Source organism: Anolis carolinensis, chromosome 4 (assembly GCF_035594765.1).
Source record: "Anolis carolinensis isolate JA03-04 chromosome 4, rAnoCar3.1.pri, whole genome shotgun sequence".
NCBI lineage: Eukaryota > Metazoa > Chordata > Lepidosauria > Squamata > Dactyloidae > Anolis > Anolis carolinensis.
This window is the reverse complement of record NC_085844.1, coordinates 190,343,890-190,371,446: the sequence shown is the minus strand read 5'-3', so window position 1 is coordinate 190,371,446 and position 27,557 is coordinate 190,343,890. Positions and strand designations below refer to the sequence as shown.

The following is a 27,557-nucleotide window of genomic DNA, read 5'->3' as shown; positions in this document are numbered from 1 at the left end:
GTAAGCTCTCGCTGTTAGCCCCAGCTTCTGCCAACCTAGCAGTTCGAAAACATGCAAATGTGAGTAGATCAATAGGTACCGCTCTGGCGGGAAGGTAACGGTGCTCCATGCAGTCATGCTGACCACATGACCTTGGAGGTTTCTATGAACAACATCGGCTCTTAGGCTTAGAAATGGAGATGACCCCCAGAGTCAGACACAACTGGACTTAATGTCAGGGGAAAACCTTTGCCGTTTTTGGTTTGGCCAAGCAGACACCTCTTTTCTCCATGTCCCGCAACTCTTTTTTCTTCAGTAAGGACTTTAAGTCCCATGGGCCACAGAGGAATCTATCATACTGGTTACAAAATATCTAGCAGACTATTGGTGCCATATTTAAGTCTTAACTGGCCAAACTCAAAACTGAATATCTTGACAGCCTCTACCTGGAGAGTTCTTGAAGGCATCATAAAACTGGCTCAGGTAGGTGATCAAGCCAAGCTGCTCAGGCTCCGACATTGAAGCCATTTCAGCACTGGAGAGGACTGGAGGGATCCCTAGCTCCTGCTCAGCCACATCTAATGCCAGCTGGTTGTTCCCAATGGAGTCATTTTGGTCCAGCAAGGTGAAGTCTCTAGAAAGGAAAGTTACACATTAGAGTGACTGACAGAGATGTCAGTGGGATTCCTTTACAGCAGTTATGAATGTGTAGGCTAGAGATATGCCCTTGCGAGTGTTTTGGATTCACAATGCCTAGATAGTTCCTAGTTTTGGAGCTACAAAAAGATTACAAAAAGTCCCCCAATCTGCCATTATGAGGAAGCAGCCACTGCAATCAATTGAGGTCTGTTCCCTGTTGCTCAGGAAGCAGCTGGCTTCCATGCCCACCCATCACCTCCCCTCATGTGAACAATTTTCAGTGTGAAGGGGGACTGTGACATGGTCTTTCTTCTGCCTGTTGCAGAAGAGATCACTCACAGGAGGGGGATAAAAATGGCATCCAGCTGCTTTCTGAATGGCAGGGAAAAGATCTTGGTTGACCACAGTGTCTGACTCTTAAGGAATAGGGAGATCAAAATAGAATTTAGTATGTTACACCTGAACTATAACATTTAAGCCTTCATAAAGACCATATAGGATTCTGGTCACCTTATTTTTTCCATGAAACAGGTCTGTTTCTTTAATAAAATGTCACTTTACAGGACCCATTCATTCAGCTTACAGTACAAGAGGAAGATAAAAGATGCATGGCCACCATCTGTTGTCTTAAAAGCAGCAGCTTTTGACTTATCCTTTCTCAATTATGTAACACCAGATTCCATCGGATCTCAGAAGCTACGCTGGCCAATATATGGGAAATCATGAGGGAATACCAGGTACTGAGGAGTCTGCTTTAGAGTTGCTATGAAATGTATGTGGTGGCCATATGTCAACAGGCAACTTGAAGACACATGATTGCATTACCTGCTGCCTGAATTTTTAACTCCCCACCACTCTTCTCCCCTTGTAATCCTGATTGCAGAGAGGATCTGAGTTTTTTCATTGGCATTCAAACTGTTCTGGGGGCCTCTTTGTTCCTTTTGCTGAAGTCCAAAGTAAAATAATAACCACAGACTTTGTGTGAAAGAATAATATATACAGTATATAATATATGTAGGCACTCAGGACAAGCAGACAGTATGATCCTTGCTGCTAACAGCCATGGGAGGAAGCCTTCCAAAACTACCTTCTGGCTTAGCTATCTGTGCATTGTTACATATACATGTATTATTTAACTACAGAAAAAAACCAGGTGATCTGCACAGCAGCTGCTTTTAAAAAAGCAACCCCAGGCACATGACAGATCATTTGTGCAAACTGTCTGCCAGTTTAAGGCATCCGCAGGCAATTATGGCATCACTTCTAGTAAATGGACCCCTGCCAGCTCTCTTCCCTTGAGAGGACTTGGCTCCTATTCTACTTTACTTGATGAGGAGGAAAGTGGAAATTATTATGCCTCATTTGGTCACCAACCATGAGTAAATTATATGCTGTGACCTTTCTATCAAGATCTGACAGCCAACACAGCAAAGCAACTATTCTGCATTGGTTGAGTTTCTGGCCCCAGGGATTGAAAGGAGAAGGCATTGAAGAAATATAAACAGGACAAGAGGTTGCACATTTGAAGCTCATGTTCACACTTCAGTTTTGCAAGAGCCCTTTCATTCTTTATAACTAGTAAGACATATATGACTGAGTCAAGAGCCCTGAGCCATGGTAGCATAATGTCACCTTGAGTCCCAGTTCTGAAGTAATGTCAGTGCATAAAGTGACCAACATGCCCATGATAGTTAGGTGAAAGCAAACCATGGACAAAGTTTCCCACATTTGGCCCAATTTGGCTCTGATGTTTAAGGATGTGTTTTACATGGGCTTTCCTTTCTACTGCAAGGAGTTTACATGATACAAGCTTGGATTCACAGCAGAAGTGCCACATTCAGCCATTAATCCAGTTCAAGTGGAAATGGAGTGACCCCAGAGTTTGGGAGGCGTGTCCACATGTCCAATACATTCATCACTGTGTTGCTGGCCACAAGTAGGTCCCTGGCAAAGCTTTCTTAGTTATGTCTAGCCTGGTAAGGTTACAATAGGGCACCCAGCTATGTGCCCAGGAAATATAACATTGCCAGCAAGCCTTTGCCAGGGAACTGCTTTTGGCTAGCAACACAGCAGCAGTGGCCCTAATGTGCTCTCAGTCCAGATGGCTGTCTGGGCATTACAAGGGCACTGGGGAGGCTCCAGAGCAGTTTACCTTGGATTAATTGAATGCGTGAAGACATGGCTTGAAGCAGATGGAATCTACTTTTTGAATCTCCAGAAAGGCTAAAGTGGATTTTCATTACTATGGACACTTTTCTCAGCTGGAAACTATATATAGTAGGAAAAGATCCATTCTGGTTGCATTTTCTCAAAGATGCTAATCAGTACGGAGCCTCTCAAACACCAAGCAAATTACCAGATCGGTCATAGAAACCTGTTAGCCCACTAGATCTGTGGCTCAGGCTCAGAGCCTCATGGACTAATGCATATTCATCACTTGTGTTTCAAACAGCCATCTGTATCTGTGCAAGATCTGCTATAGACCAAACAGACACAGCATTGACAAAACCTGTGTTTCACTGTAAACCCCCTTTGTGAACTTTCAATGGTGTGCAAGCCTGTATAAACTAGTTCTTACTTTAGCCCTCTAGAATGCAAACAATTTGCTGAAAGAGATTTGAATCATTTTGCTTGTCAAGGCACATAATGTGTGTATATATAAATTAGTCACCATTCAGAAAATGCACACAGTAGGAAAACAAGTTGAGTTGCTCAGCAAATTTTTTAAATGTATTTCCTACAAAAGCCCAGCATCATTATTAACTTGAAAAAGCCATTCAATGTAATTAATACCCCGAAAAAGTAATGCTGAGATGAAGCAATCAGCATTCAGCAATATTATGTACTTAATACTCCAAAGAAGCTATGCTAAGATGCAGCGTGGATAGTAATTGAATTCAAAATAAAAACGTAAGTTTGGAATTACAATTGCCAGAATACCTCCTAGTTGTGGGAACTTGGTTGACATGATCCAGAAAAGTGAAATTTTGAAGTTCTGACTCAAATATGTATGATATGACATAAGAAGGTGATCCAGCCAAAACACCCAATTGATGTGACTTGTTTGTGCTTCAGGCAGGGAATTGAATAGTTCCCACATTTTCACAGAGTTTCAAATAGGTATCACATTTCCTATTGTTAGCAGGGATTCCTTCCCTTCAACTTCCATACAATATGGGGGACTTACAGAAGGTCTGGTCGGAAGTGGTGTATGAGGGCACACAGGGCCAGTCCATTTTTCCAGGAGTGTGTGAAGTCCTCTACCTTGACTCTGGAGTACCTTGCAGTGCTCACTTGACACCAGCTAAGGAGCTCTTCATAGGCTCTGTTGGCATCTAGGGGGAGGTAGAAGGTTCATGGAGAAAGGAGAAAATGAGCAGAGAGCAAAGAACATGGCCTGACATAGGAACTGCCAAGACGACCTTTATATCACAGCCTCAAGACATTCTTAACTACAGCTAGCCCTCCAAATTCACTAGAATTAGAGATTTCTAGAGACAACATTTTAATCAGTTCCACCAAGAATAAAACCTACAAAAACTAAACCTGCAAATATGAAGGGTCAACTATACTGGAGCTAGTTGATGTTATTTGAATTTATCTCCCATCTCTCTTTTACTGAATGCAACATGACTTGCATTGTTTGTTCTGTTTGCTTGATCTGTTTGGTATATCAGGCCAGGACAGAGTGACTGGGCCAAGGTTACCCAGTGACTTTTATGGCCCAGTGGGAACTAGAACCCAGATCGTACTAGTTTCAGTCCAGTTTGCTAACCCAGAGATGGAAAGAATGCAATCCTCCAGATGTTGCAATTCCCAATATTCCTAACCACTGGCTGTGCTGGCCAGGGTACAGCTCAACAACACCTGGACAGCTACGCAATTCTAACTCCTGTGACACACTGGCTCTTAATTCTGCATTATATTCTAAGGATTTTTGCATACTAACATGTCATAATCTTAACTGCTTTCCTCAGACAACAGAAAGAAAAACAGATCATTAGCATGAGAGAGAACACAGAATCTTGGGGTAAAAAGGCTGTTGTTATTCAGATGTAAAGCAGGGACCCAGTGAAACAATAGTAGAGTGGATGGCAATGGTGACAAACAGGGTAAATGGACCAGCAGATAGGCACTCCAGGGAAGACTTCAGCCAAACATGAGAATCTTTTCAATGAACAGACTGTTAGACAGTAGACAGATTGCCTCAGGAAAAGAGGACTTCTCCATGGAGGCTAGACTTCCATCTGCACCCTGCATTAGATAGGGAATTGGACTGGATAACTCCAAGATTACTTTCAACTCTCAGCTCTGTGATTTGCATTCATTGAAGGGTTCACATGGCCACAGAGAAATCAAGAAGTTATTGCATCCAAGAGAGGAAGAACATACAGTAGGAGGCCTTCCTTCAGATACATATATGCAAACAGGAGCCGGGGAAGAAGTTATGCAGACTTGCCTTTATAAACTATCTCCAGACTGGCACGACTTCTTCTCTTCTTCTGATCAGTTTCAATTTCTCCTGTCACATATAGGTTTCGCACCTGAAAAAAGATGCACCCAGTTATTTGGTACTGCCTTTCACAGTTTAGATGCAAAATAAAACAAAGAAAGATCCCACAACTCCTCTGAGGATCAATTGATATGACCTTCATTTTCTCAGCTTAGAAAATACACCACACTCTATTTCCTAGATGGGAGCAGAGCAAGAACATCTTGCAGAACACATTGTTCTCCAGGCCTTGCCACCTGTGCCTTAAACATTCCTGTTATTTTCTGGAATGTGGCTCATGGTGGTGCAGAACCAGTGGGATCCCAACGGTTTAAAAATTGCAAAAGGCTACAAAGCAAAGAGGAAAATCAAACAATGGGCCAAGATTCAGATCTGCCCTTGCCTTTACTTCTTCCTCCCTGCTCCCCTAAAGTAGGTCCTTTGAATACCTGAGAGGCCTTGATAGCTTGAAGATTGATATTTGGGTACCGAGTGATAGGGTCAATGCTATATTGATTGATGTTCTTATTGGTGTTGTCTGGTGAAGTCTGCGACAGCCGCTGATATAAACTCTCTCTGTGTGAAGAAGAATATTCCCTTCTTATCCCTCAGCAGTGCTTAAGATTCACATTCAGTCAGCCAACATAATTTTGCTGCCTGCAGGGAAGATAGCAGGATCACTCCCACCCACCTCCAGTTCTCTTCCTCCTTGGCCAAAGTTCATCTTCTCCCATATTGCCTGGCTGTGATGCAAAGCTTGGGAGCAATACTGAAATATTTTACATACATAGTCTTTCTTGCAACTTCATGAAACCAGCTTGCCTCCCACCTTTCCATCTTCTGGGCCTCTTGGCTATTGCTACATTTTGCTGAGAACCTCTGAGACTACAAGTTTGGCAGTGGCACAAAGGAAAGGACTGCTCAACTATTTCCCTCTTTTCTGTTCATTTATACATTCTGAACAACCCACCTCTAGTTTTTCACTTTGTGGTGAGCTTGCAGGCAACATTGCCCATCATAAGTTCTTTCTACAATTAACAAATAACATAAGCTTCCTACTCATCCCACTGCAATAAAAATCCAATGCTGTGAATAAAAAATGCCCTTTCTCAAGCGCACTTACCTCTCAGCCAACACATCCAGAGGAGGTGTCCCTGAAGCCCACCTTTTTACCATCCAGGCAGCATCAAAAGCAGCCAGAAATCCTCTGCCTACACCAGTGCCCAAGGGCCAGAATGGCTGAAGAACAAAAAATACATAGAAAGAATCAAGTTTTTTGTCCAGTTAGAAGTATAATCCTACTGCAAAGGATGGTGTAGTGGCCTGGGTGTTAGTCTGCAACAGCAAGGTTTGAGGGAAATTCATTTTGTGACTTTTAGCAAGTTGCCCTCTCTCTTGGCTTAAAAGGAAAATAGTAGTAGACAGCCTCTGCAGAAATTTTGGCAAAGAAAATTCTAGGATAGTGTAAACATGAAGGCATATAATAACAAAAAGAAAAATGCCCCCATAGGATATACTTCATGCTGGCCAACAGATAATGACAGTAGATCAAAATACCTGCGAACTGGACTTCTGTGTTTCATTTGGCAGTTACATTTTATTATGACAGTCCCTCTGTGCACAGCCCATTCCCTCCCAAGTATCAGCTGGTAAGTTGAGCTTTGCTAGATAAACTAGCAGAGCAGAGTATGTGAGCACAAAAGATGAAAAGCCAGATAGGACACAATACGTCTCCCAGCTGTTGCATAATCATCAAAGATAAACAAAGTGCAGGGCTAATAAACTCTACTTGTACTCCTTTCAACAAAAGGATATTCTAAGGCCTTATAATAGGAAAATAGAAATGAACCACACTCAGAAAAATATCCCACCGTTGTGTCTTTTGATTGTACAACTGCAGAGGAAAACACATGCTTGAAGGGTCACACAATGGAAAACATTATAGCTTAGGCTTTCTAACAGTAGTGAAAATGTGTTCAAATACAGAGCCAGTGTGCTGTAATGGTTGGACTGTTAAAATAACTCTGGCAACTGAGGTTCAAATCCCCATTCAGGTATGGAAATCTTTTGGGCACCGTCTTTCAGTCTCAGAGGAAGATGATGGAAACCTCTCTCAGAAGAAACTGTTCCAATAAAATTGTGTGACAGGGTTGCCTTAGGGTCATCATAAATGAGAAATGACTTGAAGGCACACAACAGTGTTCAATAACACAACCTTCCTTATATGTATTCTGTAGAAATACAGTCTCAGAAAAGTGTATTATGTGAACATAGAATTTAATTCTAATGCAAAGATAACTGAAGAAGAGCTCCAATCAAAGATGCTGGAGATGTACACAGCTTCCACTGTGAAAAAAGCCCCCACTCTTAATATATTTATTCTGTTATTATTAAGGATGTCCTTACCTCCACTAGGCAGTCTCCTACCAATCCAATGAGCAGTTTTTTGCCTTTACAGTCACGCACCAGAGCTGCATTGTCTGAACGGCTCATGCAGGTGAAATCAAACATGTCAACATCAGGTTGATTGCGGTGATTCAGTGCAAACTTCAAATTGGGGAGCTTGTAGTTGGTGGAGAAGTTGGCAGCTTCCTTCGCATAAGCCAGAAGAGCTTCCTGATTCACATTCTTTGGAGACAGCAAACTTTCTATGTCTAGCTTATCCTAGAAATGAATAAACACCATAATATCTTCCATTGTAAGAATACTGTCCCATGATACAGGTTACATTTGTGCAGTTCCTTGACTCTCCCAGATTATTTGGGGGCACAGAGGTCACAGAAAAACAATGTATCGTAAAATCATAACCCTTCTTCTAACAGGGGTTATGATATGAGCACCAGGAAAAGGTGTTCAATTACCCACATGACCAGAGGAAATGCATCCTGACCTTCCCACTGTACCACTCTGGTGCATCTTAATTTATTTGCTATCCTTCCAAATTTGTCCCACTTCATATAGTTTTCCATCCCAAGCACCATCCTGAGTCTGATACTACTTAGCTTCCAAGTTCTAAATGTTACCACTCCATCACAGTTAGATTTTGGAGAAAGGTTGTTACACTAGTCTACAACCTGAATGCCTATGTTAGTAACAATTTTTATTTTTATATTGTATTTAATTGTTCTTAATGGATTTTATATATTGTTATGATTTTAACTATGTGTCGGCATCAAACTGTTGCCAATTGTGTAAGCCACCCTGAGTCCCTTCGGGTGAGAAGGGCGGGATATAAATGTTGGAAATAAAATAAATAAATAAATAAATAGTATAGTGCTTCAAGGCACTCTGTGTATGAGCAAGAGGGAGTTATGTATACCCTCACAAAAAGGCAAATAACCCTTGCAATAAATGATGTCTGTACATTGACAGCAATCATGAGAATGGGGTTCAGGACAAAGTCTTCACTAGATGCTATTGTCTGCTTGAAGACTGTTTCCTCTAAGGAGGAAATGTTTAAAATCAGAAACAACAGTCTAATAGATACAGTTCAGCATAATCTACTTTCTAATTCTGTGAATTGTACAATTCAGTTTACACAGCTTCCTTTTCCACCCTTAAATTCAGATTCATGCAGAAACAGATGATGCAGTTTGTGTATGTCAGCCCGCCAAAAGTACAATTCAGTGGCGTATTCTCAATGCACTGCAAAAGACCAAAAAAATCTCAGCCACCCCAAAGAAACTGCAAATCAGCTCTAAACCTAGAAGGATGTTTCACCTTTGAATGCATGTGGACTCAAAAGATGATTTGGAGTCTCCCCATCTTCTACCAGGTACTTACTAAAATATCCCGCTTCTCACATACCTTTAAGATGACTCCCTTCTTCAGCAAACTCTGCTTTTTTGCTGTCATGACAAAGTAGTGGGTGTCATCTTTATAGTAGACAATGTTTTCCAAGTCAATACCTGACATTATTGAAAGACAAATGGAGAATTAAATTACAAATGGTTATCAATGGCTACTAACAAAGAATAGTATTCAGCCCGGAAAAAGTGAGAGGGCAGTTCACACAGTGTTCATACTGGATTAGACCCGTGTCTTTCAGGAAGACACAATTCTAATCCAGTACCTAATTAATTTGAGACAACGCAGAGTTTTCCTGCTTTGTCCCAAATTAATTCATTTTTACTGGAGGCGTCATTTGGATGCCTTTCGTAAAAGTATGTGAACTCGCATATTTTGGGCCCTGTCTGGATGGGCCTGGAGAAAGAGTCAGGTTGTTTTTCTTCTATGTGTTGGCTGAGTCTCCCTGTTTTATTTCACTAGAAAGGGATTATATATTCTTCAAGGCACAGAGAGAGAAGGGAATCATTGATTGTAAGTTGTGAAGCATTAGACTCAGACCTGTTTTGTTATTGAGGTTTTGGAAGAATTTCTGATTGTAGATGCGAGCTACTCCACTGATCTCAGCCACCTCCACCTCAGCTCGGCTGTGGTTGTTAATAAAGTTGGTGGTGATGCCGATGGCTAACTTCCCACGAGTTTCCTTCCTCTTGAAGCCTACAATAAACACACAAGAGAATCACTCATCAATCCTGAAGGAAAGGAGAAGACTAACACTTCAGGAAAAAGCTACAATAAGAATGGTCAGGCCAGTAAAATGGGGCTAGTCCCATCATAAGCAATATGGTTCGGACTAACTTGGCACTTATACTTTCAGTAGTGGAAGATCCGACATCAAACATTTCCTCCGCACCCCAGAATTTCAAAATCACTCCAAATTGATTTCTTTTCATGGGACCGCAGTCTGATCTTTGGTCACCCCTAGAATATTCCTCACCAGGAAGATCAGTTTTTGTTGCTATTCAGTTTTTGTTGTTATTCTGTTTAGGTCTTATGCTAGTTTAATCCTCTGGAGTTTAAGGCCCCTTCCACACAGCTGTATAAAATCCACATTGAACTGGATTATATGACAGTGTGGGCTCTGATAATCCAGTTTAAAGCAGATACTGTGGATTATCTTCCTTCATGTTCTGGGTTATATGGCTGTGTGGAAGGGCCCTTAGTTTGTTGTATTTTATCATTATACAGTAGGCCCTTGGTATTTGCTGGGATTTAGTTCCAGGACCAGTGGATACCAAAATCCATGGATGCTCAAAGTCCCATTATATACAGCCCTGTAGTAAAATGGTGACCCTTCATATAAAATGGCAAAATCAAGATTTGCTTTTTGGAATTTCTTTTTTAATATTCTCAAGCCATAGATGGTTGAATCCATGGATGGAGAATCCATAGATATGGAGGAGCTGAATGTATGTAATCCAGGTTGCAAGGATATACATCCTGGAAAATGGGCTAAAAATGTACTTTATGATGATGAAATAGATGCAAGTTAGCAGCTCTAAGCAACAGATTCAGCTGCATAATAGGGAAGTGACTCTCCTGCTCCATAAAATCAGTTTACAAAAGAGTGGGCCTAGTACACTTTATTACACAAAGGCTGCACCATCCCTCATATCTACGGAATTGTAGGGAAGGCCTGGAAAACATTCTGTAAGAATCTCCCAAGAATGTGAGAAATGAAATGAAAGATGAGGGAGAGGATGCTTTTGTGGTCACACAGGCCATTTATGAACACTTCTTGGATGAGTACCAGCAAATGATCTAACGAGGGCCAGCCCAGCAGATGCTTTCTTCTTCCCCTGTTTCGCATCTCCATCTTGCCTCAAGGCAAGATGCCTTTCAGACTTCTTTTATGGTCCAAGCTATTGAGATCAATGGTTGCTGTTGCTGGTTATAAAATGACAGGGCAGAGCCAAGTCAGGCTGGGCAAGTGCTTTTGCTTTCATACAGCAATCCTTTTAAGTATTTATAACAAAACACACCCTTAGTTTGGGGTTACTATGCTCTAAAAGGGTTTTACAGCACCCCAAGGCCAGAGAGGAAGACTCACAATACTTGCTTCTCCTAGGACAATATTGAGAGTGTAGCTCTACAATATTATTAGGAAGAAAATTGGAGCCGTCTTGTTGTATGCATTTAACTGGCCTTCAATTATGGCTACCCTATCTGAGACTGTCAGAGTTTGAAACCATTTTAACTGCAATTGTTCAAAGCTATGGAATCTTGGGAGTTGTAATTTCACACAATCCTCAACAAATTACATATCCCAGGATTCCACAGAATTGAGCCATAGCAGTTAAAGTGGTGTCAAACTGCATTAATTCTACAGTGTTGATGCACCCATAGTCAGACACCATGCTATTCTACCATGCTGACTCTCTGCTCTACTTAAATAAAAAAGGAAAAATATCTGAATACTCCTCAAATTCTGCCCCACTAACTTAAGCATTCTCCAACATTACCTTAACTGTAGGCTTTAAACAATAGCTCACCTTCTGGCACAAACCTGCCGCCGCCTGCAGAGATGAGGACATCAAATTCATACTGACTCAGCGGAGAGGAGCTGGGATGCAATACAGCTCTCCAGCCACTGACTGTAATGATAAGATGGAATTTTTTATTTTATTTTTTTATTTTGTGTCAAAAGCATTGCATAATAAATAAGTTTAAAAGTGATAAAATAAAGGAATCACAAACAGCTAAATAGTTTTGGACCAAAAGCGGGCAACAGCAATCGCATTGTCCGTAGCTTTAAACAACTCCTCCTCCGTGCATGAGGCAGGGCATTGTGGGCAAGCATACATATGAGGAGTTGTTTGTTCAGCTCCACAGTCACACAAGGTGGAAGATTCCTCCAGGTAGTGCCATCTTGCCAGGTTGTCTTTTGATCTGCCCACTCCACTTCTCAGTCTATTTAGGGACTTCCAAGTTGCCCATTCTTGGTTTGCCCCTGGAGGCAGACCCTCATGAGGGGCCATCCAGTTAAAATTGCCTGGTTTAGCTGCCCAGAGGGACACCCTTGCTGTTGCTGGGGGGACGTCAAGAGGAGTGGTGGTTCTCATGAAGCCCTTCCTTGATTTGAGTCTGGTGGGAGGAGGCTGATAGTCATGCAGTGGATGGCTTTCACAATGTTCAACTTTTTTTTTAAAGATGGAATCACAATCCCTGATGTAAAGACTGCCAAAACCACTTTCCTATCCCAAACAGGCACATTAATAAAACAGGTATTCAATAAAAGGTCACCAGCAGGGAAGTAGTCTAGCAAGCAATTCTCAATCCATGCCTGTTGGGTTATTGCTGAAGACACCCCAGTGTCCTACTCTGAAATCTTAAAGTGGCATTGATCTACTTTCCTAGACAATTCCTATGCTGGAACATTACTTGCTGAGGAACTATTCAGTCATCAATTAAAACATAAAATGTATGGAAATGAAACAGGCCTTAATTTAAGTTAATGGAGTGGTCTCACGATGCTCTCACCCTGTCCACTGGAACTGGCTGTTGGTGGAACAAGTCCCTTAAACTGCACATTGGTGTGAATCTGAACCCCCAGGAGTAAGGCAACTTTCAGCAAGATCAGCTGCAACTGACGGATACCTGCAGTTGGGAGAAGAGGGAATAACCAAATTGTACAAGTCATAGGCGCACACAAATCTGCACTCATTTCCAAGCTTCTTTTAAGCGATAATTGCCTTTAAAGGAGGGATGGACAATTTGTGCCCTCCAGAAGTTGTTGGGAGATAAACTCCCATAAGCTCTAACAAACCCCTTTAGGAATTTCTAGGTCCTCCAGTGTGAATTTAAGGTTAGTGTCTGCTAGAAGAACTCCAGTGTGCGAACAAGGCACACTGGAGGATGCAGAGATTCTTAGAGAGACAATATTACATCTGTGAATAATTAAATGCACAAAAATTAAATCTGCAAATGTGAAGGGCCAACTGCAAATACGCCAAAACTCTTTAGGCTTGGATCATATAATAAATAAAGACAATATGGAGACTTGTCTGCATTTTTTCTGTGGATGCCTTAAAATTGATATTTTGTGCTGACCTTTCCCATGTTTATGCACCTATTTATTTATTTATTTATTTATTTATTTATTTATTTATTTACAGCATTTATATTCCGCCCTTCTCACCCCGAAGGGGACTCAGGGAGGATCACATTACACATATAGGTAAACATTCAATGCCTTTTTAAACATAGAATAAAGACAGGCAAACATAGGCTCCGAGCAGGCCTCGAACTCATGACCTCCTGGTCAGAGTGATTCATTGCAGTGATTCATTTCAGCTGCTCTCCAGCCTACGCCACAGCCCGAGCCCTACCCAAAAACATAACTGTGATCTTATAATGAATTCTAGTTTCCATGAGCTGGTATTGCTAGTTCGCTATCAATAACATATTATCCATGCTACTACTAATCAAAGTTGGTAAGGCTATTTTTTAAAGACTACAAGCCCCAGATACCCTCAAGCCAGCCTAACTACTAGGAAATTCTGGGAATTCTGATCCAAAAAAGTACTGCCTCCAGTTTTTGACACCTCCGCCCTTCCTATCATACTTACTGATGTGATCCAAGGAACCTGTGCAGAAGTGGCCATAGAATTTTTTGGCTCCCAATGTCCGAAGGTCCTGAATGGTGAAAGGCCAAAGGTGCAGCACATTGTTCCGGGAAAACGTGTCTCTCTTCTCCAGTACCACCACCTGGGCTCCCAGGAAGGCCAGTTCAATTGCGGAGCGCAGACCACAGGGACCTGCCCCAATGATCAGGCACTAGAAAATCAGTAAACCCAATGGTCACTTTGGAAAGTCTGTTGCAAAGGAGACAGGGCACACACTCACACACTGCCCTGGCTTCAGCAGGCCTAAGATGCAGAGTTGACCCCATCTGAGGTCAGCTGTCAGCTTAAACTGGACTGATCAGCATTACATCAAAACAATAGCCACAATATAGCTCGCGCGAGGGACAAAGGAAAGCCCAAGAGTCTCACTGTGACTAAGCACCCTTTTAGACAGGGTCCAAAATGTGGGCCTTGTCGAACTTTTACCTGATGCATCCAAACGACACCTTAGGTAAAAGAGGATTAATTTGGGACAAAACAGGAAAACTGCTCCCCCTCCACCTCCTGGCACATCATTTCTACATGCCAGAAGGGCTGCCAGAAAAGAGGCACAGCGGACCAGTAAGTTTTAATTTTATTTTAAGACTTTTTGAGTTGGAATGGGGACAACCCCTGGGAAAGCCTGGTTCTTTTGCTTGCCCGTGGGGACTTAAACCCATACCGATACGAGTTTAAGTCCTGTGTGGAAGCACCCCCAGGCCCCTTCTACACTGTCATATAAAATTCAGATTATCTGCTTTAAACTGGATTATATGGCTGTGTAGACTCTGATAATCCAGTTCAAAGAAGATAATCTGGATTATCTGCTTTGATAATCTCGATTATATGGCAGTGTAGAATGGGCCTAAGGAAGCAAGGACTATTCAAATACTACTTGAATAGAGAGAGGGAATCATGTAGCCATCCCAGAAGGTACCTGCACCCATCAGCCCTAGCCAGCACAGACAATGGTGAGGAATGCTGTCAGTTGCAGTCTAACGGCTGAAGAATCACATCATTTCCATCTCAAATTCTAACAATGGACTTTTCAAGATATTATAAGGCTGAGAGAGATCACCAAATAATTAACAACTTTGTTATTGGAAAGCAAGGTTGTGGAATATTTGCCTCTCCAGATGTTTGGGTTCCAAGTCCCACAGTATCTTGACATTAGCCATATTGTTTAGATGGCTGGGGAGTGCAATACGAAACATCTGGAGGAGCAAATGTTCCCCACCTCTTTTGAAGGAGATACAAATAATATCTCTTCAAGACAGCATTCTTATTTTCCTGAGAGTATAAATAAAATATTTATTTGCGGGTGAATGCATTGATCCTGCTACTAAATTATTTCTATTTAGATTTTGAGTTCCCTGGAAGTTACATGAACATCACTGTTTTTTACCGAATCCTGCATATGACATCATTGCTGACAAGTGAAACATTTTCTCTCCATTGTGTTTCTATTATTGGTGCTATTTTAAAACGATTCCCTCTTCTTCTCTTTTTCTAAATATAGTTGTTGAAACATAATAAATGTATGCTTCCTGCTTGTTTAAACTGCCAGAGCAAAAAACATAAGTAGTTAGCCCACACAAACAACTTGACTGTATCAGCATTTTCTCTATGTAGAACAGTCATTCATTCACATGAGAGGACAAATTGCCATTTGAAACCAACAATGTTATACATCCAGTCCTAAAACCACTGCTTAAACAGTCCACAAAAGATTTTTTGCTTTTGTTTCGGTGGTGGAAGGTAAGCTCTTGGGCCTATTTGCAATACAAAATTAAAGCAAATTATCTATTTAATTTGCCACCTTTCTCTAGGAGTAAGACCCAAGGTGTCTTGCAAGGGCCATAAAAAACATTTACAATAAAATATAAGAACAATTACAATTTCTTCATGAAATATATTAATGATTCCACTTTAGCTACCATTATTATATTATATGGTTTCCTGGGAATTGTAGTTTGCTGAGGCATTGATTCACAATTCTAAATGCCCATCCCTATACTGAAAATCCCAGAATCCCATAGAACCATGGCAATTAAAGTAGGCTTATAGCACTACAATTCAGCAGTGTGAATGGACCCATCTCATCTCCTTTTTTAGATTTCTTTGAGTTTCCTGAACACTAAAATGCCCTTTTCTATATTCAGCGGTTTCACTTTCAATTGAGTTTCCTTTTTCTGTATAACTAGTAGTATTTGCTAATCACCATTAGTGTGGATACTGCCAGTTATATTACCTGGTGTCCTGAATGCTGCATTGAACATTTGACATTTCAAGGGACCAGGCTGAAGCCTGTGCTCCCCAATTTGAAATTACATCCAACAAGTCGTGGCAGATAAGAGGCCTGTTAGCAGGGCATTGCAAGAGCTCTTTCCATACTTCTGGGTTCTGCTCCCAGGGCTTGCAGGCACACATTTAAGGCTTATTCTGACAGTCACTTCAAAGATCGGTCATATGCATTCTAACTTGCTTAACTCTGCTGGTCATCTCAGGTTCAGAGGCACTACATTCAAGGTACACAAGCTCTTAAAACTTGCTACATTACATGTTCTTTTGGGGGACAGTGATTAGCATTGTTCTTTGTTTAAAAAAAAACATGCTAGGTTGTTTCCCTTTGTGTCAAGATCCACAATGTGGACACCACTGACCCACGTACTGCCCATAAGCTGCACTTTCTCTGGTTGTGGAAACTATGTTCTGCCTCCTTACCTTGGTGTTGGCACAGGCTGTCCCCTGATCATAATCTTTGTGTCCAGCCTTTTTGTCTAGCTTGGTCCACAAAGCCTTGGCACTCCAATAGTTGAGGCAAGACTTGAGTTTGTGATAGAATTGGAGCTGGCCAGTGTGCTCCAGGCCCAGGTGTCTACAGAATGCTTCAAAATTGTCCAACACCTCTTTGCACTGCTTGGCATGGAGAAAGGCATCGAAGAGGGAGTGAGACAGATTGGATTGCTCTTCATCCTGTTGGCTCATCCTCCTGGCAATTCAAGGTCAAGAATGATGCCTGGACGGGAGAAGAAGTAAGTATGAGAGAAAACATGAGCAATTCCTATACTTTGGGAAGATCAGAAACTTGGATCTGCAAGTACCAGGCCTGACCATATGATGTAGATGCCACCAACTGTGTCTTTCAATTGAGAGAATGAAGAAAATTTGACTTCCCCAATTTTCTATGCCCTTGCATTGTTACATACAGATCCTGCTTAATGTCATCTCTGAATTTGAACTCAATGTGCATTCCAATTTAGGCATAAGAGCAATTCTCCTTATAAGGGGAGGTCTTGTCTAGGCACACATGAGTGATTAGTAATAATAACCTAAGATCATTTTTATTCATCTTGAGTGGATCTACATATGCAAAAGAAAAGAAAAGCAGATGATACTGATATTTTCAGACTATATCACTTTAGAATGAAGGAACTGTGGGTTTGAACACTGTCTCATTTAAAGCACACACAAACATGAATTTCCAGAAATAGAAAAAATGTGTCAAGAATATTTACTTAGATGTTGATATATTACATATGAGGAATGTTGTTACTGTTACATATGGAGGGAGCATTCAAGCATATAAATCCTGATTGCACTTGAAAAGTTCCAAGGAATTATGTGCCAAGTTTTTATTGGGATAGTGAACTTGCACTCTTCAAAAATTCAGGAGCCAATCTACTAATTCCTATTTGCCACTTTTAGTAGTCAGTAGAACAACTCAGGCTTTTTGCCTAAGAACCTTTAGCTTCCTATGTTTCTTTATGCCTTTAGGTTCCCACATACCTCTCCTTTTCCTTTGGCTTTTGGTGACAGGCTTTTGCTTGTATACAGACAATTTCCAATCTCAAAAAGTTCTTGAACTACAGGAGGACACACAATATGGATGGGGGGACAGATACAAAATCTTGCCGCAAACCCAGATGCCACACATCTACTTGGGAAATGTCATCATAGGGCCTAATCACATCATCCACAATATTGGAGCTACTTTCCCTTACTCATCCTCGAATGTGATATATGCCATTCTCTGTCAACGATACCCTTCAGAACTCTACAATGGGTAAATAGACCAAGCTCTGTACCAGAGGATAAATGGACATAAAACAGACATTAGGAACAGGAGTACATAAGAACCAGTTGCAGAACACATCAACTTTCTTGGGCATTCTATTTTTGAGCTTCAAACAGTTGTTATTGAACAAAACAATTACAAAGGAATATTGGAAAGAGAAACAGCTGAACTGGAATATATCCACAAATTCCAGTTCATCAACAGTGGGTTGAACAGAGACAATGAGTTCCTGGCACACAACATATATTATAACTCCAGTTAACACCCAAGCCTCATGAGGGCTCTCTCAGCTGGTTTATTAAATCTTCTTTCTGGTTCCCAGCCAATAACTCTCCACCATTCATAGGGTTATCTACTCATCTTGGCTTTAGGCAACATCGTCACTCCTGCCTTTGTCCCTCAACAACCAGAATTAAAACTGAGCTTCTCACCCTGTCAGCATACCCACAAATTTTGCATTTCTATGGCTATTCAAACAGTCTACTCAAGAAAGGCACATTCCTAGGCACCAATTCACGTGCATTTAAACAAGTAGACTAAATCTATGAAAGCTCATGTTACATCTTTCTCTCAGTCTCAAAGGTGCTACAAGATCCCTTTGCATACCAATATTTCAGGCTAGCACTACTATGTCTTCTTCCTTTATGTTAGGCTAAACAGCTCTTACACAGTTAAATATTCATCTTGTATTATTGCTGCTATACAAGATCATGTGTGGTTTTCTTTATTCATGACTAGGCCTATTATAGTCGAATGGTTGATATACTGACCTATGAATCAGAGTCACTGTGGCAGTGTTTCAAAATCTTGGGATGAAGCCATGGACTAATTATATGTTAGATTCCGATTCATCATCACTTTAAGCAAAGCGGCCATTCGGGGAAACAGTGGTCTTCCCTCTTTTTGCCTAAGATATTATCTCATGAAGCAAAAGAGCACACAAAGGCTTCAGACCAGAGATAAGAACTTGAGATCTAATTATCCTGAGCTTAAGTTCAGGTAGTGACAAAATGCTTTGGCCAGTGCGTTAAGCTCGGTTAAGAACGAAATTATTTCTCTTGCTATTCCAACCTGCTCAGGTCATGGCATTTTGCTGTGTGTCTTCTTACTGACTGATTTACACTGACCTTATCTTTGGGGTTTCTTAGCAAAATTCATTGAGAGGAAGTTTGTCCTTGCCTTCCTTTTAGGCTGAAAGAATGTTACTTTTTCATTATTCCTTAGTGGCAAATTAGATTGTCATGATTACCTAGATACAAACACAATAAAAACAGCTTCTCTGGGTGATACAAGAGCCTTGATAAGTTCATCTTTGTACTACAAGGGCCACAATTTTATGAACTTTATCTATTGAATCAGACATGCTGACTGGGAATTCCAAGAGCTGTAGTTCAAAAGAGTAAGTTTTTAAAGGACTGGGCCAAATTTTGCATCAAATTGTGTTTAGGGGAAGACAACAGGAGGCAGGAGCACCATACCAGAGACCTAACCAATGTGCAGAAATAGTTGTAGTTCCTCAGAAGCACACACAGCAGAAATTTTCCATCTTTCCCCCTCAATTACTACACTATCTACACAGCTCCCAGAAAAGCCCTCCACCAAGAGATTTTAGATACCCAGGTAATTGCTCTTCCTGAATTCCTCACTGAATTCAGAGTGAGATCAGAAAGAGTATGTTGGGTAAGGTTGAGTCTTATGGTTGTGCCCATGCTTTGGCAATAAGCCATGGAGAGGATGCTTTAAAAAGTTGTAGTTCAGTTGCCTTATGTAGACTGATAGTTGGCAATACCAATAACAGTTGGAAGTATAGGGATAGAAATAATGTAATCCTCCAGATGTTGCTGGGCTTCAACGTCCACCTTTTCCCATCAAGGACTACAACAGGTAGCATTATGGAAGCTGCATTCTAATAACATCTGGAGTTTCAAAAGATCCCCAGGCTAATGTAGATGCCCAAACCAAAAATGGGAGTGGGATCCCTTTTATCCTACCAGTTTTTAAAAAGCAAAATGTATAATGGTTAACACACAAAAGATTATTCAAAAACATGGAATGATTGCATTTGTCTGTATTGGTAAACTACAGAGGAACTTCTGGAAAACCCTGTGACCATGTTGGCTTGAGGTTTCTCAGTGGTTTAAAGCTCCATTTGATGCTAGTTGTAACCACTGAAATAAAGGTAACCATTTTTATTTCAGAAATCAAAAAGCTGTGGAAGTGCAGTATGGAATAAGCTTCCAATAAAGACTGGAGACCTGCACTAGTTTTCTACTGAAGAATGCTCCTGTCTTTGGTTATTAACTAATGGCTGTAAAGCTATTTAAGATTGATGCTGTTAAATAACATCTCCATACACTCCAACTGACCCAGTATTGCAGGGACAGTCCCAATTAATCCTGTCATCCTAGGCCCCTTCTACTTTGCTCTACATCCCAGGATGTGATCCCAGATTATCTGCTTTAAACTCCATAATGTGACTCTCCACTGCCAGACAATCTGGGATAAGAAGGTAATCTGGGATCAGATCCTGGGATATAGGGGCAGTGTGGAAGGGGCCCTAGTCTTTCAGCTGCTTTTAGATATCCCAGTTTCTCTCTCCTCCTTCCACTTACCTCCTTTGTTCTCTGCTTGCTTCAATTATTGCAAACTGTGTTTAAAGTGCAAAAAGTAGTTTGTCTGAGGGAGAGATTCTATACTGCCATATAATACAGACTATCAAAGCAGATAATCCCCATTATCTGCTTTGAACTGGATTATATGAGTCTACGCTGCCATATAATCCAGTTCAAAGAAGATAATTTGGATTTTATATGGCAGTATAGAAGGGAGAGGAGAGAGAGGAGAGAGGAGAGGAGGGGCAGAATCTTACCCATTCCTGTAGACTTGGGCACAAGCAAATTGTGGCAGCCTTTCCTAACTTGCATGCTTTTCCCCGTTAATAACTTTGGCCATCTTGACTGCACTGTGATGTTGCTTGGCCACATGTGTGGCAGGTTTCCATGTGACATGTTGGATGCCAAATCTTAGCACTCCTTACAACTACCCTATAAAGTGGGTTATTGCTACAGTAATCTCATCACATCCACTGTGTTTAGGGGCACAAGTCTCCTTTGAAAATGAAAAACTGCAAATAAAAATATTGCTATATTTATATTGAAGAGAACACATCTCTAGGAATCGCTAGGTTCTCCAGCATGACTCTAGGTTCCCCAGCACAACTTCTACTGGAGATTGACCAATGAAGGCCATAGAAATTCCTAGACACGAGAGGTGTTTTCTCTAGGAATCTCCAGGCCTGAACAGTTCCCAGTCCTCTTTAAAGACCAACTTGTGAAATGGCAGGATGTTCCCAACCATGAAGAAGTGGAGAAAATGTGTACAGAATGAAGAAGGAGGGTTACTCAGGAAACCGAGGGACTGCGGTTAGAAAAATGAGCCAGCTCTTTTGTAATGCTTCTATGTGCCCTGTCTTGTGTCATTGCGAATAAAAACACTGCTCCTCCTAAATTTAGACAAGTCATCCATGCCAAATACATGAACGCCCAGTAAGACTATTGTTACAAGCAGTGAGGCGCCCTCTTAAAATTCACCCTACACATGTACATATTAACTGTTTACTATGGGTTTTTTTATTTGCTTTTATATTCCTTGACTCCTCTGAAGTCTCCTCCTGTCTGGGAATTATGTATTCCTTACATAAGACTGGTTGGGAAAATCTAAAGTGAGCACCAAATCTTTCACTGATCAAGCTGTATGGGAACACCTAATAGAACTCCATGTCATCAAAAGAGGAAAATTCCCCCACCTTATGAGACAGTCAATTACACTGTCAAAAAGCTCTTACTAATAAGAAGTTTTTTCTAGTATTTCAATGGAATCACTTTTCTTGACATCTGAATACACTGGTTTGCATCTTTGAAATAGCATAGAACAAGCTTGATCCTTCTTCTACGACATTTCAAATATTTAAAGTTGTCTATCATATCAATTGGCTAAAACAACATGGTCAAAGAAAGGAAGGTATTTCCCCACAAGTTGTATACTCCAGTCTTGGGGAACACGAGGTTAAGTGTGGGATGTGAAAGGATCAAAAGGAAAAGGAAGTCCCATTTCCCCATCAAGCAACTTCCCAGCTATTTCTTGAGCAACAGTGTGTGTGGGTGTGAGATTTTCTGACTAATAGGTCTAAATATCCTCAAGGTACCACAGCCTGTCTGATCTTGGAAGCTGAGCAGGGTCTGCTTGGGTTAGTACTTGAAAGGAGATTGCCAGAGAATACCAAGTACTATATGCTATATGTATCACAGGAAGGCGCTAGCAAAATCACCTCTGAGTATTACTTTCATTTAAAAATCCTATACATTTCATGAGGTTGCCATAAGTCAATAGGCAACTTGAAGACACCCGTATATAAAGATTCTTGCTCAGAACTTTTCTCCAATGTGGAACTCTCAACTTTTCTCAAATACTGTATCATCAGTACAGTACATGGACTCTGACAGCATACATTTATTCACCTAGCTACAGATTAATATATAGAGGGTACAGTAGACAGAGGTCCATATCATGAATTTCCACCAACTGTGGATCATCACATCATATACATAAAATTGTGGTATCATGAATGTGTCCATGTTGAAGCATCTACTTGCATGTTCCTGCCAATAAATAATATGAGATATAATTGTCTGCTTTTTTGTAGTTGCTTCTGGAACCAAATCACTATAGATCCAGAGGGTTTACAGTTATTGGTTATATGCTTTTCAGATTTTTTTAATGCCACATAACACTATCATCTTTCTAAGCAGATGATTAACTATATTTCATCGCATAATAGTGACACCAAAATAGGGGGGGGGGGACTATTATGCGATGGTGACTACTATGCTATGGAAAAAGCTTCATTTAAGTGGCTTCCTTCACCACATAATAGGCAGTGTGAGTGTGTATCCGTGCAGATGACACTCCACTCTTTGATTGAATGGCCATCTCTCAGGAGCGCTTTAGTTGTATATTCCAATATGTTTGCAGCAGCCTTCCAAGCACTGAGACAAGCATTTGCAGCATGACCCCGAGGCAGATCCCCAGTTGCCTGCCACAACAGAGGCAATGACTGTGGGAAAACTCAAGATTCCTAGTTTTACCTCACCATGTCCCTGAATCCCAATTTCAAAAATTGCCCCAATAAGCCTCCCTAGATTTCATCATGATTTTGAGATCCCTTGGCAACTACATTTTTAAGAGAAGACTTTAAAAAAATTGGATGTCACCCAGAGGTCAACTTCCAGCTCTTTCTGCATGACACATACATTTTTTCCACAAGAGAAAATGCTCAGCTTTCCCCTTCCCACCCATTATCCTGAAAAGAAAACACATTTCATTGTACTTTGATTTCAGTGTTACCTGATAACAAATAAACTCGGCAACACTTTTAGAAACTTGCTATTTATTGTAAGAATGGATTATACATTTCCTGAATGACTAGTCCTTCTAGAAAAGGCAGCAATAATAACTGAATTCCTGCCTTCCTCACATTCCAGCTTGTGTGCCATCTTCTCAGACATTTTGCATTAAACAGACTTGAAATGCAAACCATATGGACCATGTAGAGGTCTGACAGCCCACTGAGTCATGCCATGTGGAGGAGGAGACTGTATACATTCAGGAGCTCTGGGCACATTTTTGATTGGGTTATTTCTGTCCTAGTGTGGATTTGTGACCCCCAACTCCGTCAACTGACCAGAGCTGATCAAACATGGTGGGATATGTTCTTCACATAAATACGTTTCAGGATTTAGATGCTAACTCTGAAAGCAAAGCATTACAGCAGTTATACAGAATTGCATTTTTAATTTGTTCACCACACAAGCAATCATGTAATCCCTCCATGTATGATTAAGCTTTGCTCACTTTTATACAGGCAGGAAACTGTCGAATTAATTACCTCTGAGTTTTAAATCATACAGAAAAGCAGAAAGAACCAAAAGAAAAAGTAAGAATTAACAAACAGGATACAAATCAGAAAACCTTTTTATCTGAGTGGCCATAGGAAGGCTGCTGGAAGTTGACCAGAGTCAACCTGAAGGAACTAGATATTCCTAAGGAAGTGTTTTCTCAGAAAAAAAATTAAAAAATTCAGTTTGTGGTTTTTCACTTTTGTTTGGATCCTGTGTCCCTAATTCCCACAAAGCGATCGGCAGCCTACTAATCGGAGCGAATTACAGGGAGCAGTCAATCCCCCATTTAAGGAACTCCATTGGTTGCCATTCATTTTCTGATCCCAATTCAAGGTGCAGGTTATTTCCTACAAAGCACTAAACAGTTTGGATCACGCCTACCTTCGTGATCGCATTTCCCTCTATGAACCTGCGCGATCTCTTCAATCTTTGGGGGAGACCCTCCTCTCGCTCCCGCCTCTGTCACAAGTGCGGCCTGTGGGGACGAGGGAGAGGGCCTTCTCCGTGGTGGCCCCTCGGCTCTGGAACTCGCTCCCCAGGGAGACTAGGCAAGCACCCACCCAGTCACCCTTTAGGAAAAGTTTAAAACCTTGGCTTTTCCAGTGTGCTTTTGAAGAATGAATAATCAATCCCCATGACAGGTCCTGTCTCAGTGTCAATGATTTATCTGATGCACTTTATTCCATCCCTTCAGTTGATAATTACTTTGTTTATTCCACCCCAAGTCCTTTACTAAATGCAGCACTTTATCTATCTACCTTACCCTTTGGGTTCATAATTTCACTCCTTGCACCTTGGCCCAGTTCGCCTTTGTTTAATTCCTGTTTTGTTTTTATACTATGTTTTATTATGTTATTATTATTTTACTGTTTTACCATGTTACTGTGTATATTTTGTTTTTACTTTGTTGCACTTTTACCTGCTTATGATGCATGTCATGTATGTATTTTATTTTGTTTTATTGTAATTACCTGGGCTTGGCCCCATGTTAACAACCCCGAGACCCTTTGGGGAGATGGAGGTGGGGTACAAAATAAAGTTGTTATTATTATAAATGTGAAGGGCTGACTGCACTCTAACCTCTGGGCTCTTGAAACCTCTTATACACAGGAGTCCTGGACAGGTGCTGGGTTCTGAGAATATAGCTGTGTGCACAGACTTCCCTGGCTGACATTTCACTTAATGTGTTGTCAGAGAAAACCCGAACCCAATCCCATTCCTCTCGTGTTCTGTGTGTGCCCTATGGAATGAACAACCCTTTACTGTTTTTATGTGACTTGACCCCCCTCTTTCTTTTGGTATTTCCTTACTTTCTCAATTGGCAGGTGATGAATGAGAGCAAGGTGGAGAAATACTGCTCATGACACCAGTATCAAAGGTCTTCTTCCCTTCCCTTTCGTTCTGTTTTTCCTTATATGCCTATTTATCACTAGATTCTATGCTTTGAGGAAGGGAGAGCTCTTTCATTCAATGTGGTGTTGTTTTTCACACAGGACTTTGCACTGTGCAGGTAGTTAAGCAATATATTTAAATTCACCAGGGAGATGTTAAATGGCATCAGCTACATGCTCATTGAAGCACATAATTTGGGCATGGAATAATATCCTTTGGCAATGTTGAGTAACTCGCAAAAAATCAAAATGTGTTAAATCTACCTCTAGATATAAAGGAATTGACTAGGAAAGATGAGACTGTTGACCACCCCAGACTTATTTATGTAGTGTTCTAAGCAACCGGTTGTTTCCTCAACCAATAAATACTTGCAATGATAATTACAGAGACAGGTTTGGCACAGCTTGTTAAACACTCTGCAGCAGCAAGTGACTGTACCAAGAGTGTGCCAAGATTGCATTTGCTTGTCACATTTTTTCCTGTTCATTATATTCATTAGACAGAGATGCATCTGGAAGAAAAAACTACTGGAACATCTGTGGGAAACCATTTGACCTTAGAACAATTCATTTGTTATTAATGCATACATAAGGAGTCAGAATACTACTGCAGGTACCTATTTTGATTATGTTTTTCTCTACAATGGTCCTAACCCCTGGGATATCTGCATGTGGTCTACTTTCCAAAGGTGAAATAGACTTGTTTTTCTTTTGGACTCATTGATACTCAACATTTGTAGAATTCAGGCCCTATCTACACTGCCATATAATGCAGTCTGAAACTACGTTATGAGAACGACGTAGACTCAAATAATGTAGTTCAATGCAGTTAAATTGAGTCCCGTCTCGGGGGTGAGAAGGGTGGGATATAAATGCTTGTTATAAATAAATAAATACATACATACATAAACTGCATTATTTGAGTCTACACTGACTCAAATAATCAGCTTCTGCCAACCTAGCAGTTCGAAAAAATGCAAATGTGAGTAGATCAATAGGTACTGCTCCGAAGGGAAGGTAATGGCAGTCCATGCAGTCATGCTGCCCATATGACCTTGGTGGTGTCTACGGATAAAGCCGGTTCTTTGGCTTAGAAAACAGAAAGGAGCACCAATACCCAGAGTCGGACACGATGAGACTAATGTCAGGGGGAAACCTTTACCTTTACACTGACTATATAATGTACTGTTATAGCTGTTATAGCAAATATTTAGTAATGTCACTAGGGCTCCAGCTCAGTATCATCCCAGACCCTGAGGTTCCTCAGGTTCCTGAAGAGGTCAACAAGCAATAAAGTGCCAGACACAGTTGCTCACAATTTATAACGTAAACACACACAAAATATACAGCATTTTCTTTTTGAAATTACGGAGCTATTCTATTAGCTAAAGTGAAGATGTATTTGTGAAGTGAAGATTGTTTCCTCTTGTCTGGAGCCAAACTCATAAAAATGAGAGAATCTGCCCTCTCATCTCCTTCTTAAATAGGACTCATGAAAACTAGAGATTCGGGGCTACTTCTGCATTATCTACTTTGGAACCATGCTGGGTGGGTATTCCGAAAGTTCGAAGTCCGAAAGGTAACTTTTGCAACCTGACATCATATGTCTGCTATGAGCAGAAACCACGATATCCAAGTCTTCAACCTACCCTGTGTGCACACAATGAGATAGCTAATAGGAGTAAGCAATACATGATAACTGATCTTGAGTAATTGCTGCTAAACCTGGGGTCAGGAAAATGACAGTGTCCCAGATACTGTGGGATTTTAACTCCAGTAGTCCTGGCCAGAAACCTAAAGGTAGTCCTGTGTATTTCAAAACATGCAGTATTACTGCATTCAAGAAACTCTTGCCCAATGGAGTTCACAAAAGAAATGACACATAGGTAGATACAGACAACATATTTCTCAATGCAGCTCAGTGGCAAGCCAAAACAGGACTTACACAGCTCCTGTGATCATATGGCTAGTTGTCACAACTCGCATTTCCAAAATTTGGTCCTTTGGTTTTACTTATATTCAGTTTACCATGAATACAAAAATAAAACAGTATTTCACTCATGAGTACACCAGGCCATCTACTATTGGGCTGATTCTACAAAATGCTAATCTCAATCCAGCTCATACTCAATTCTACTTTAATGAAACCAAATCTGCCTTCCTTATTTGGAATTAGTGCAGGATATTGTTGTGGGGAAAGAGTATTGGGAACTCTGTGCAACAGTACTCATCATGGGCTTCTAGTTCTCAGTCCAAGGAAGCTATTTAGTGCAAGCACGGCAACACAAGGGATATCAAAAGGTCTAGAGATAAGCCTTGATGATAGTGTAGAGGATATGAAGCTCTCCTTCATATTATTTTTAACCCTCTGATGCTATGGTGCCAGATACATATGACAGAGCTTTTTCTGCAACAGCATCCCAAAGAGAACTCCCTTCCAAGGAAAGTCAGGCTGGCTTTCATTATTTTTAGTCTCCAGAAAACAGTTAAGATTGTGCTCTTTTGCGTGGCTCTGAAAATAAAGGCATTTGATTTTCATCATCTAGGGGCTGCTGTTAGATCAAGAGACAA

At 40.9% G+C, this 27,557-nt stretch overlaps 1 protein-coding gene across 1 annotated transcript in view; it reads right to left on the bottom strand.

The window, feature by feature from the left end:
* Positions 1-27,557, bottom strand: part of mical1 (microtubule associated monooxygenase, calponin and LIM domain containing 1) — a 54,722-nt gene that overhangs the window by 15,759 nt on the left and 11,406 nt on the right. Inside the window, exons 2-13 of the mRNA XM_008109793.3 lie at positions 16,285-16,579; positions 13,525-13,732; positions 12,437-12,553; positions 11,449-11,550; positions 9,458-9,613; positions 8,918-9,018; positions 7,517-7,774; positions 6,234-6,349; positions 5,560-5,686; positions 5,078-5,162; positions 3,806-3,953; positions 426-613 (exon numbers count right to left, since the gene is read on the bottom strand). Of these exons, the coding sequence (XP_008108000.1) occupies positions 426-613; positions 3,806-3,953; positions 5,078-5,162; positions 5,560-5,686; positions 6,234-6,349; positions 7,517-7,774; positions 8,918-9,018; positions 9,458-9,613; positions 11,449-11,550; positions 12,437-12,553; positions 13,525-13,732; positions 16,285-16,548 (1,870 nt within the window). The 5' untranslated portion in view covers positions 16,549-16,579. The remainder of the gene's footprint in view (positions 1-425; positions 614-3,805; positions 3,954-5,077; positions 5,163-5,559; positions 5,687-6,233; positions 6,350-7,516; positions 7,775-8,917; positions 9,019-9,457; positions 9,614-11,448; positions 11,551-12,436; positions 12,554-13,524; positions 13,733-16,284; positions 16,580-27,557) is intronic.